Consider the following 12429-nt stretch of genomic DNA (forward strand, 5'->3'; position numbering starts at 1 on the left):
GCAATAGGCTGGAAAATTGAGCAAATAGGAAAAAAAGGAACTTGATCATAAAAATCTATTACAGTGGTGTGGAGGCAAGCAAAACAAAGATACAAGCTCAAAAGAAATGAACAATGTGGAAGTAGCTAGAAGCTTGGCATCAAAGAAAAAAGTTAATTGGACAAAAACCCAACAAGGATTCTTAGAAGAGTTGAGAAAACAGATGAGTGAGGTGCAACTAGATGGTACAGTGGATAGAGTACTGGCCCTGGTGGAGTAAGGAGGACTGGAGTTCAAATTAAGCCTCAGAAACTTGACACATACTAGCTGTGTGACCCTGGGCCAGTCACTCAACCCCAATTGCCTCACCAAAAAAAAAAAAAATAGATGAGTTGTAGAGGGGAAAAATGAGAAATGAAATAAAGTTAGAAAATGGTGAAATATTTGTAAAATAAGTATTTTTTCTCTGATATTTCTGGAATGCAGACAGTAGCATTTTACTAGGTAAAAGGGGTACACATTTTAATAACTTTTTGGGTGTAGTTCCAAATTGTTCTCCAGAATGGTTGGACTAGTTCTCATTTTTATCAATGCTACATTAGTGTTCCAATTTTTCTACGTCCCCTCATTTTCTTTACCTGTCATGTTAGCTCATATATATTAGGTGGCATCTCAGAGTTGTTTTGATTTTCATGTCTCTAATTAGTAGTGATTTCAAGAGGTTTTGTTTTTATATGTCACTATTGATAATTCTGATTTCTCTTTCTAAAAACTACCTATTTATATCCTTTGAACCATTTATCAATGTGAAAATACTTTAAAATGTTGGCTCAAAAACAATTTTGGCTCCATTCTCTATATATTTAGGGAATGAGACATTTTCTAAGAAACTTAGTTAATTTTCCAGTTTTTTGTTTTCCTTCTAATTTTGACTACTTTGATTTTGTTGTGGAAAAACTTATTTTTAATGTTCATTATACCAAAATTATCCTTTTATTTGCCATAATTCTTTCCATCTCTTTTTTGGTCAAATTGTCCTCCCTTATTCATAGTTCTGATGGTACAGTTTCAGTGCTACACTAATTTACTTATATCACCTTTTCTGTCTAAATCACTTATCCATTTTGCTTTATCTTCATATATGGTGTAAGATATTGACTATGCCTGCTTTCTTCCAAACTATTTTCAAATTTTCCCAGTAATTTTATCACATGGTGAGGTCTTACCCCCCAAAGCTGGGCCTTTAGGTTTATCACACACTAGATTAATATATCCATTTACTATTGGGTTCATGTACCAAATCTATTCCACAAATTCACCACTTTATTTATTAGCCAGTTCCAGAATGTTTTGATGACATCTCCTTGGAAATATCCAGGATCAAGGGAAGCCCAAGTGCTTGGAACCACAGGGAAATAGGGGCCTTACTGGATAACTATCAGAGGTAAATATCTGATAACTATCTGTTACCCAGATTTCAAAAAATCCAGAAGGGGCCACCTTACTCACATTTTTTATCACTGATTCTCTTGATATTCTTGACCTTTTGTTTCTTTCAGATTAATTTTATTATCAATTATATAGCTCTCTAAAATATTATTTGGTAATTTGATTGGCATGGGCATTTATAAGTAAATTAACAGGTGATTTTAATTTTTGTTATATTGGCTTAGCCTATCCATGAAGAATTACTATGTCTTTGATGTCTATGGCTGCTTTTATTTGTGAGAAAAGTGCTTGTTATTGTGTTCTTATAGTCCCTAAGTTTGTCTAGGCATGTATGCTTCCAAGTATGATATATTATCCACAGTTATTTTAAGGGAAATTTCTCTTTTCTCTATCTTCCTGATGGTTTTGTTGGTAGTGTATGGAAATACTGATAATTCAGATTGGCTAATATGACAAAAAGGAAATAATAAATGCTGAGAAGCGGGGAAAAATTTGGAACACTAGTGCATTGTTGGTGGGAGCTGTGAACTGATCAACCATTCTGTAGAGCAATTTGGAATTATGCCCAAAGGGCTATAAAGCTGTGCATACCCTTTTAATCCAGCAATACCACTTTTGGGTCTTTTCCCAAAGAGATCATAAAAAGGGAAAAAGACCCACATGTACAAAAATATTTATAGGTTGCTCTTTTTGTGGTGGCAAGAAATTGAAAGTTTTTGCATTGGATATTCAGTAGGAAAATTGGTTTATATTTTTATTTTTCTGTTTTTGCTTCTTCCTGATTTAGATACCAAAACCATATTTGTATTATAAAAGGAATTGAGAAGACCTCCCTTTTGCCTATTTTTTAAATAGTTTAGAGTATTGAGAATAATTATTCATAAAAGTTTGGCAGCATTCATTTGCAAATCATTTGGTCAGGAGATAGTCTTAGGAAGCTCAATAATATTGTATTAAATTAGTTTTCTAAATTAGGGTTATTTAAATATTCTATTTCCCCTTCTGTTAATCTAGGTAATTTATATCTTTGTAAATATTCATACATTTCCCTTAGATTGTCAGATTTATTGACATACAATTGGACAAAATAACTGCTATTAATGGCTATAATTTTATTTTCTTAGGTACTACATTCACCCTTTTCCTTTTTTATATTGGTAATTTGGTTTTCTTCTTCCTTTTTAAAATCAAATTCACCATTGATTTATCATTTTTTCATAAGTCAGATCAAGTTTTATTTGTTAGTTTATTTTGGAAAATTTTGACTTTCAAATACAAGTTTGAGAAGAAGAATATAAAAGTAAATAAACAAGAATGAAATTTCATAAGAGACTCAAAATGGTTAGACTACATTTTTATGCTGAGAAAATAGTAAGTTTCCAAGTATGATCTGGAGAGAAATGTAGTCACTGCTCTCCTGATCTGTAGATCTGGTCCTTACCCAGAAAGGGCCCTTGCTTTCTTGAAATAATAATCAATTCTGTTCCTCAATGTCCCTGTCCTTTCAGAACTGGAAGTGATACTACTTCTCAGGTCCCCATGCTCCCTCCTGATTGAAAGTGCTTCCCTTGGACTGCAACCCAGAAGTGGGTGTAGGTAATGGATATACCAAACATCTTCCCATGCTATGTCTAGTGCTAGCGCAGGGGTCAACTGTAAACTTCTGACCAGTAGCCATGTCTCCTTACCATCTCTGGCTTGAAAGCTCCTGCTTGAACCTGCTGCTACTTCTGCGTCCAATGCCTATTACTGCCACTGGTGCTGCATCTGTGTTTTCTCTGGCACAGCCTCTACCCCTGTGTTACATTTCCTTCCTTCTGATCCCTTAAGTTGTCTTGGGCTAGAACAATGTTTCATGTTGACTTTTTGTTGGCTCTGCCACTAAAGAATTTGAATTCAGGAGTTATTTTAAAGTTATTTGGAGGGGAATGCTGGAAGAGTTTGACTGATTGTTTCCTTTACTCTGCTCTCTTGACTCTGTCCCTGGAAGTCTTTCTATATAATACTTCAAAGTTACAACATAGTTCACTACATTATCTTGTTCTAACCTTGTGAAACAAATAATACAAGCATTTTTATTTCCATTTTATACTTCAAGAATATGAGGTTTAGAGAGTAAAAATGGTATAAGGTATGTGTTCTCTTTTGTAGTGGGAAGCAAAAGGAAGGTATCTCCTCTAACAAGTGCTCACTAATTCCATTCTCACATAAGTATGCAGCTTTGAGGAATCCTTCTCTCCACTATGATGAGTCCTATGCAAATCTAATAGTTTTGTATTATAGGTCACATTGGCTTTTTTTCAAAGTTAGAAGTTACATGGGACTCCAAAACCAAGTCTTTTCATTAGCCATACCTTTTCTACTAAGCCACATTGCATCTAAAAGACCCAGGACAATCTGTTATCTACAGTGAGGACTGAGTGAAAGAAGATAGTAAAGGGGGCAGCTAGGTGGCACAGTGGATAAAGCACTGACCCTGGATTCAGGAGGACCAGAGTTCAAATCTTGCCTCAGATATTTGATACTTACTAGCTGTGTGACCCTGGGCAAGTCACTTAACCCTGATTGCCCCACCAAAAACAAAAACAAAAAAAGAAAGAAAATAGGAAAGTACTTAGATATTTACCTAGAGATAATAGGTGAGTACTATTTTTGTGGTGATCTGAACTTTCTGGGATTCTACGCTGTATTTCAAAGTTAAGTAGAAATCTAAAGTATTGTTGTTGTTGCTAGATGGAACAGTGGATAGAGCACTGGCCCTGAAGTTGGAATATCACCTCAGGTACTTACTAGCTGTGTGACACTGGGCAAGTTACTTAACCCCAACTGTCTTAAACATCTGGGGCCATTTCCAGTCATCCTGATGTATTATCTTGTCACTTGACCCAGAGGGCTCTAGTGAAGAGAGTGAGGCTGGTGACTTTGCACGGCCCCTTCTCATTTATATCCAATTCACCGCAAGCCATGATATCATCCCAAAGTCATGGTCCTCTTTGAGAATGAAAGACAAACAACAAGAAATCCAAATGACCTAACAGTGTACAATTTTAAAAACTTTATTAAATATTCATTTATTTTATTTTTTGAAAAGTGGATCTTTTTATCTCAACCAGGTTGGAAATAAACATGCCACTCACAGGCCCAATTGCACTACTGATAAAAATAGGCACTTTGACTCATTCTGCTTGTGACCTGGGTCAGTTCACTACACCTTAGATAGCCTGGTGCCTCCATGGGGGCTTAGCATGTTAGTCCCTGACAATCTGAATGCTTGATATACTAGCACTGAGATTCAGAACTCCTGAGCTCAAGCAATTCACTAGTTCAACCTCCATAGTAGTAGGGAGCATTTACATGGGTCACTATGTGTGGTTTGATCATTTACAGATGAATGGAATGAAAAAGGGAACTAGATATGTGGTCAAAGGACCAATAGTGAAATGACATTGTGATCTATATGACTTTGGGAAAATTATTTCATTTAACCTCCTGGGTTGTAGTGAGGATTAAATGAGATAATAAATGTAAAGCACTTAGCATGGTGCCTGGGCATATATGTACTATATAAATTTAGCCATTAGCTCTTATTATTATTTATGCTCTCAGTTTCCTCATCTGTAAAATGAAGAGCTTGGATCAATTACTTTTAAACTTTCTTCCAGCTCTAAGTAGATAATTCTATAATTTTCGTCCCATAGTTATTTTATTTCCTTCTGATAGACCTACTACACTTAGCTCTGTGTTTGACATGAAAATGGTTCCAACCTCCTACAACATTCACAGTAGGGAAAACCCTTGCAGAACTAATTGACAGGGTTTAAAGTGAAAATTCAAATAATTCCTCTCTCAGACAAAAGCACTTTCCTCAAACCCAACAACCTATTCTGTTTGGTAATGTAAACATTTTCCTGTAGCCCCAGAGACAACCCATCAACAAATTTAATTAAACTTGTCTTACACAGGATGTTAATGTTTCTGTAAATCTTCCACCATTCAGTTGCACCATCTAATTGCAAATGTGGTGATAACATAATTCACCATTGTATCATAATAAGTTAGATAAGTGATTTAAATTCACTTTAATATTTCTCTATTCAAAACAGTGTAATTCTGTTACCTTCCTTGCCCTCCTGAATCCCGGGCCATGAAATTTGGTCCCTTTATACTGTGGCAGATTCCTGTGTCAAAAGAAGTTTAAAAAAAAAAAGACACTGTATTTACAGAACATGCTAGGACACCTCTATATAACTAGGATTAAATGAGATGCTATTAGGTTAAGCTGAGCTGCCTCCAAAGAAATATGAATAATTCAAGATTTCACATACATATTTATTTCTGCATCCCTAGGTTATCACTTACTGATCAATGGCCGCTATCTAAACCAAGGTGTAGATGATTCAAAGATCTCCTTGCCCTCCACCCCTGGTCTTTTATCTCTATCTAGGAGTTTTGTATGTATGAATTAAAAAAGTATTTTTGTATCTCTCCTTTAAAATACCCATATCCTTTTGAGTTAGTCATCTATACATTGTTATTATTCTATTCATCTATTTAGAATTTATATGTTAAAACATTTTGGGAAAACTCTTCTGTCATTAATTTCCTATAGATGTTATTGAACAAGGGTGTTGTGAGTCAATAAGTGGTTGTTTAAGTAAAAGTAAACTATCCAGAAGTAAGCATCCAGATGGTTCACATCTTAATGGAAAATGCCACCATAGCCAAATAAAGATATTAAACTCTTTTGGAATTTAGGGAAGCAGTTTTCAGCCAGCTATTTGGCATTCCACTTGGCTTGGAACCAGAATTTATCTCTTAGTGGACTGGCGAAGTGGGTCATCTAATCTGGCCATCTCAATCGTGATCATGAAACACCTCACCTAAGATAACATTAATCAGTCAATCAATCACAAAGCATATATTTAAAATGCCTAAAAATCTTAATGCCTAAAAATCTTAAATGCTGAATTGGGAGAATAGGGACTTGAACTGAAGCAAAGATAAACAATATAATGAAAATAATCATTTTTATATAAAAGTAAATAGCTCCAAAATTAATCAATGGTACCATAGATAGTGGTAGTTTCAAATGCTATGTACCTACAGTCATACTTCACTGGGGAGGAAATTCACAACAATCACAATGGTACGTTATAAAATAAATGGTTCACAGTTCATTGTAACATTCATTATCACCTTTGTTATTCACAACAACTCTGGTGATAACATAGGATATAAGAACATTTCTTCCTACCCATTATGCTTTTTCTCCAAATAAAGAGCTTTTATTAAAAGAGTTTAGGATCATCATTGACCAGTCTTTGCAGATAACTCATTTATATAAAATGAAACAAAATTGGAAGAAATACAAACACCTAGTAACAATTATGTTTCTGAGTCATGTGGAAAGGAAGACATTATCTCTATTCTAAAGATGAAAAACTGATGCTCAGAGAAGATTAGATACCAAACAGCTTTCTAGTGACAGCACAAAGACTCAAAGTCTTAGTTCAAGACCATTAATTTCTCCTATGTCACATGACCTCTGGCTGGTTACTATCCTATGTATAGTTCTAATTTAGGCAACCTAAAAGTAGGTAATCTTACTCTTCTTATTTCCACAATAGCTATTATTAAGGTCAAGGCCTAAGTGCTATCATCCACATGGTTATTGTTTCATCCTCTAGAAGGCTTGAGGTGGATTTTCAAATAACATTTGATCCTTTGGTACTTATTCTCCTGGTCTGAGTTCCTAATACTGCCTTTCCATTTCTCAGGGCTCTGGACCCTTCCTATCCTACTCAAAAAGACTGTCTGTCTGTCCCAGGGATAAGTCTTTAACCTTTTTCTGCTTAAATTTCCTCAACTGTAAAATTGACATAATAATACCACCTTATTCAAAGGTTGCTGTGAGACTCAAACAAGATAATATCTCTAAAGTGCTTAACACAGTACCTGGCACATAATGGGTACTTAAATAACTGTTTACCCCATTCCTTCACCAAAACAGTCTATTGTAAGGTTTTCAAAGACCATTATAAGCCAAGTTGGATTTATGCCAGAGATGTGGTGACAGTACATTAGGAAAATAATCATCAAAATTAAATTAAATTAAACCAAAAATCTCTAAAACCTCACAATTGTCTTGTTACAGAAAGGCTCTGACAAAGTACAATACTCATTATGGTAGGAAAGAACAAACAAAAGGAAAACAAAGACCTACAAAGTGGTGGTGTTAATTCAAATAGAAACTGATTCCCTGAGGGCTGCATATTGACTTAGACAACTTTATATTTACATTAGCTATATTGCATTTTATTTTATGTGATTTGTTAATATTTCTCTATTACATTTTATTTACTTAAATGTTTTTGGGGGTGACTTTGGGCTTCATGATTAATACCCTCTGAAGTAAAATATAGATTTAGAGGGATCTTTTAAAATTTCATTGGAAAATCTATCTAAAACCAAGCCATTATCATATGACGTGGGGACATAATAGGAGATAGTCCAAAAATTAGGGGAATAAGTAAGGGTACCCCTTCTCCTTGTTATTGTTGGATATAACTTCTAAACATCCTAGAACAGGGGCAGCTAGATGGTGCAGTGGATAAAGCACTGGCCCTGGATTCAGGAGGACCTGAGTTTAAATCTGGCTTCAGACACTTGATACTTACTAGCTGTGTGACTGTTGGGCAACTCATTTACCCTCACTGCCCCGCCCCCCCCCAATCCTAGGAATAGCATTAAGAAAAAGAAGAATTTTAAAGTATGATAGTAAAAGTATATAAAATGATCCTACTTCTTGATTACATGCTTATTTACTTAGAAAATCCTAGGAAAATTAGTACCAGCCAATATTAATTGAAAAATACATTTAGTAAGTCACAGGCTACAAATAAACTCACAAAAATCAATAGCATTTTTGAATTATGATGATGATGATGATGATGGTGGTGGTGGTGATACCAAAAATCAAGAAAGGAAAGCTCATTCAAAACGACTATATATTTTACACAGCCTCCACTACTTACTTTTTCTCCTTTCTTCTGCCCCTCCCCTCACTGCCCGCCTTGGATTCTTCTCCCATTCCCTCTTCATTCCTTCCAGCCCTCAAACCAGCACTGCCCCCCGCCCGCCCGTACCATTGTACTTGAAGCAACCATGCTTGTGCTTTTCTTTCTTGCCAATGAGAATGAGAAAGGCTACAGATAATTCCCAACTCGGGGTGTATAATTGGAACCCCCATCCCTTTTCAAAAATACACACAGAAAAAAAAAATAAAACAACCAACCAAAAAACATCCCCAAAAAAGGGGCAGCTAGGTGGCGCAGTGGATAAAGCACTGGCCCTGGATTCAGGATTACCTGAGTTCAAATCCAGCCTCAGACACTTGACACTTACTAGCTGTGTGACCCTGGGCAATTCACTTAACCCCAATTGCATCACAAAACAAAACAAAACAATACACACAGACACACTGAGATACTCATACAAGGAAAAATGGTATGCAATCTCTCAGTAACTTTGGATAACTTCTGTATGAATCATATTTTTAAATTATATTGATGTGTACACAAAACAAACATTTAGAAATTCCAGTTGTCTGTTTTTTATTTTATCTTTTAGAGACTTGTTTACTTAGAATTATAAGTAAATGAATATACATTAAGAAAATATGTATTTTACATATATTTATATAGATAATATGCATTTCTTACATTATCTTTCATTAAGCAAAGCACGCAAAATATTTATTTATTTTTGGTTTTTTGGTTTTTTAATAGTTGCAATCAACTTATTAAAAGAGATGATTGATTAGGCATCTGCAATGGTAGCTTCAACTTCTATACCTGGTTCAATGCTGATAGAAGTGATCTGCTTCACAATTTCAGAACTGTGCAAACCAATGAGACATTTGTGGATTCTCATCTGAAAGCGATCCCAAGTCTTAGAACCTTCACCGCAAGGAGTTTTTCTAGTTGTTATTTGAAGTGTCTTGATGGGCATTCGAACAAGTCCCTTCACTTTCAAGTTCTTTTCTTTGGCTCCTCTAATCAGGTCAGCACACATTTTCTTGAGTGACTTCATGTTGCGACTGGTGAGGGTGATCCGGATCTGGTGAATGGCCACTTCGGGCTCCACAAGCGTCTTGCAGGAGTCCTTGAGTGCCATGGCAGTGGAGCAGCTTCCTTACTGATTTATTCCTTGGTGAGAGCAAACAGCGGTGAGTCAGGAAGAGGATAGGAAGGAACTACCTACTCCAAGAGGCTGAGGCGATGGTACCTTCACTAAAGAGCACAAAATATTAATAAAATTTGTATGCTCGGGCCTCATTCTCTCATGCTCTGGCATGCTTATCTTCCAGAATGGTAACCTGAGCATTTGAAATGTCTTATCTTTACTGTCACTGGTTTGAGCCCCGACTAGTTATGTTCTTTATTTTGTTAGGGGCCAGTGACTAGTAGCCCATTTAACCACTTATCATAGAGTAGCTTTTACAAAAGGATATTTACTTGAGAAATATAGCAAAAACAAATGTAAATTTTTTTCAATACCTTCAGAGCAGACTCTCCCCTACCATCTCAATATCTTGGGAAGTGTCCTACCAAGTTCCGATCAAAAAGTAGCATTGCTCACAGATGAATTTTCTTTTTAATTTTCACTGACATAGGTCCAGAAGATCACCTTAACAAGTTATTCCTTGTTCCTTGGGGCATCATTCCTGACTGGCTACAAAATGTGAACTGGATTCCAGTTTTAAAATGCCTATGTCTTTTTCTTTTGACCAAAGTTAAGACCTCTCCTCCCTTTAATTAGATTAGAAAAAAGGAGAAAAAGAGGTAAAAGATGAAAACCCATTATTCACAGGTCATAATGCCAAACAGGAAAAAGGATTCTAAAGCTTTTTACTTGAAAGATTATTCTCTTATTAGATGTTATGTTATTTTGGGGGGGTTAGGGGGGAGAGAGAAATCCTCCCAACATAATCAATCCCCATTCTTGCTATCTGTTTATGTAGACTTCTTCTAATAATAATATGTAGACTTCTGATAATGCTAAACATCTCAAGATTTACACTTATCATCTTGCCAAATAGGGATGAAAATAGTTTAACTTTATGGAGTCCCTTATAGTTATTCTTTCATAGCTACCTTTTTATGCTTTTTTGAGTCTTATATTTAAAAATCAAATGTTCTATACAGTTCTGATCTTTTCTTCAAGAATGCCTGAAAGTCTTCTATTTCATTAAATATCGATTTTTTTCCCTCTGAAGGATTTAATTCAGTTTTGCTGGATAGGTGATTCTTAGTTGTAATTCTAGCTCTTTTGACTTTTGGAAAAACATGTTACAAGGCCTCTGTTCTTTTAATGTGGAATCCACCAAATCTTGTTTAATTGTGACTGTGGCTCTGTGATACTTAAATTAATTCTTTCTAGCTGCTTACAATATTTTATCTGAGCTTGGAGATTTGGCTATAATATTCCTAGGAGTTTGTATTTGGGGAACTATTTTAAGAAGTAATTGGTAGATTATTAAAATTTCTATTTTACCTCTATTTCTAGGATATTGGGGCAGTTTTCGTTGATAATTTCTTGAAATATGATATCTAGATTCTTTTTCTTTTTATCGTAGCTTTCAGGTACTCCAATAGTTCTTAAATTATTGCTCCTCAATCCCTTTTGCATGTCACTTGTGTTTTTAATGAGATGTTAAATTTTCTTCTGTTTTCTTTAATTTTTTAAACGTATTTTATTGTTTCTTGATTTCTGATGGCATCATTAGCTTTCAGCTGTCCAATTCTAATGTTTAAATATTTTCTTCAGTTAGCTTTTGTACCTCCTTTTCCATTTGGCCAATTCTGTTCTTCAAGGAGTTCTTTTCTTCAGTGAATTATTGTGTTTCTTTTACCATTAATCTAATTTTGTTTTTTAAGTTATTTTCTCAAATAGTTTTGTGCCTCTTTTGCCAAGATGTTAAATCTCTTTTCATAATTTACTTGGATCACTCATTTATTTTCCCAATTTTTCCTTAGGCAATCATATTTTTCTTTAACTCTTCAAAGAATTCTTGTTGGACTTGGTTCCAATTAGCATTGCCCTCTGAGGCTTTCTTTACAGTTGTTTCCATATTGTAGTCTTCTTCTGAATATATATCTTATTCTTTCCTGCCACTATAGTAGCTTTTTACAATAAGGTTTTCTTTTTGTTTTTTGTTTTTGTGGCAGGAGACAGGGACTTGTTCATTATTCTAGCCTATTTCTTGACTTTGAACTTTATGTTAAAATTGGACTCTGCTCAGCTGGTGGTGGGGAAAAACTGTGCCAAGTTTCAGACTTTTTGTGCTTCTGCTTTCAAAGCTAGTTCTGGATGTATGCAAGTTTTTGGTGCTTCCAAAGTAGTGTGATTCTGAAAGAGGCTTAGTTCCTGCTGTCCTGGTCTACAATCTAATATTTACACAGGAATAGTGCCTGTTCCCATTTAGCCACAAGTCTAGGGCTCCTCTTGACCTTGGAATTGTGGTAGGGTCCCTGCTCCCTTCTGACAGAAAACAAGTGCACCTCTTCTTCCTGAAACTGTGACTATGGGTATTAAGAGTTTATAATCAGTGCCAGTTTCACTCAGTGCCAGCAAAGGGTTCTCTGTAATATCTTTCTTACCAGTTGTCTGCCCTCCTTATCGCCTTTGGGCTGAGATATCTTGAAACTGCTACTGCTAGTTTCTGCTGCCTCTGTTACAAATCCAGGCCAGTATTCATACAAGTAAGACAGACCTTTTCTGCTGAGCTCTTAAGTTGTTTCAGGCTGGAAAAATGTCTCACTATGACCTTCTCTTGGATCTATTGCTTCAAAATTTGATTTGAGGGATTATTTTAATGTTGTTTTGATGGGAATGCTTGGAGATTTCAGTTGGGTTGCTGCCTCTCCTCCATCATCTTGGCTCTGACCATGCAGTGTTTCTTAAGAAAATAAACAATAGCTTAAATAGTGGGAGGAATAT

General features: G+C 35.4%; 1 protein-coding gene across 1 annotated transcript; it reads right to left on the reverse strand.

Moving 5' to 3' along the window:
- Positions 1–9246: 9246 nt before the first annotated feature.
- Positions 9247–9603, reverse strand: LOC122726223 (40S ribosomal protein S20-like). The gene has a single exon (XM_043963818.1). The coding sequence runs from the start codon at positions 9601–9603 to the stop codon at positions 9247–9249; it is 357 nt and encodes a 118-aa protein (XP_043819753.1).
- Positions 9604–12429: the final 2826 nt, after the last annotated feature.

The sequence above is a fragment of the Dromiciops gliroides genome, chromosome 4 (genome assembly GCF_019393635.1).
Source record: "Dromiciops gliroides isolate mDroGli1 chromosome 4, mDroGli1.pri, whole genome shotgun sequence".
Taxonomy (NCBI): domain Eukaryota; kingdom Metazoa; phylum Chordata; class Mammalia; order Microbiotheria; family Microbiotheriidae; genus Dromiciops; species Dromiciops gliroides.

Coding starts and splice junctions, on each gene's coding strand:
- LOC122726223 (XM_043963818.1), bottom strand. CDS start 9,603: ATGGCACTCAAGGACTCCTGCAAGACGCTTGTGGAGCCCGAAGTGGCC.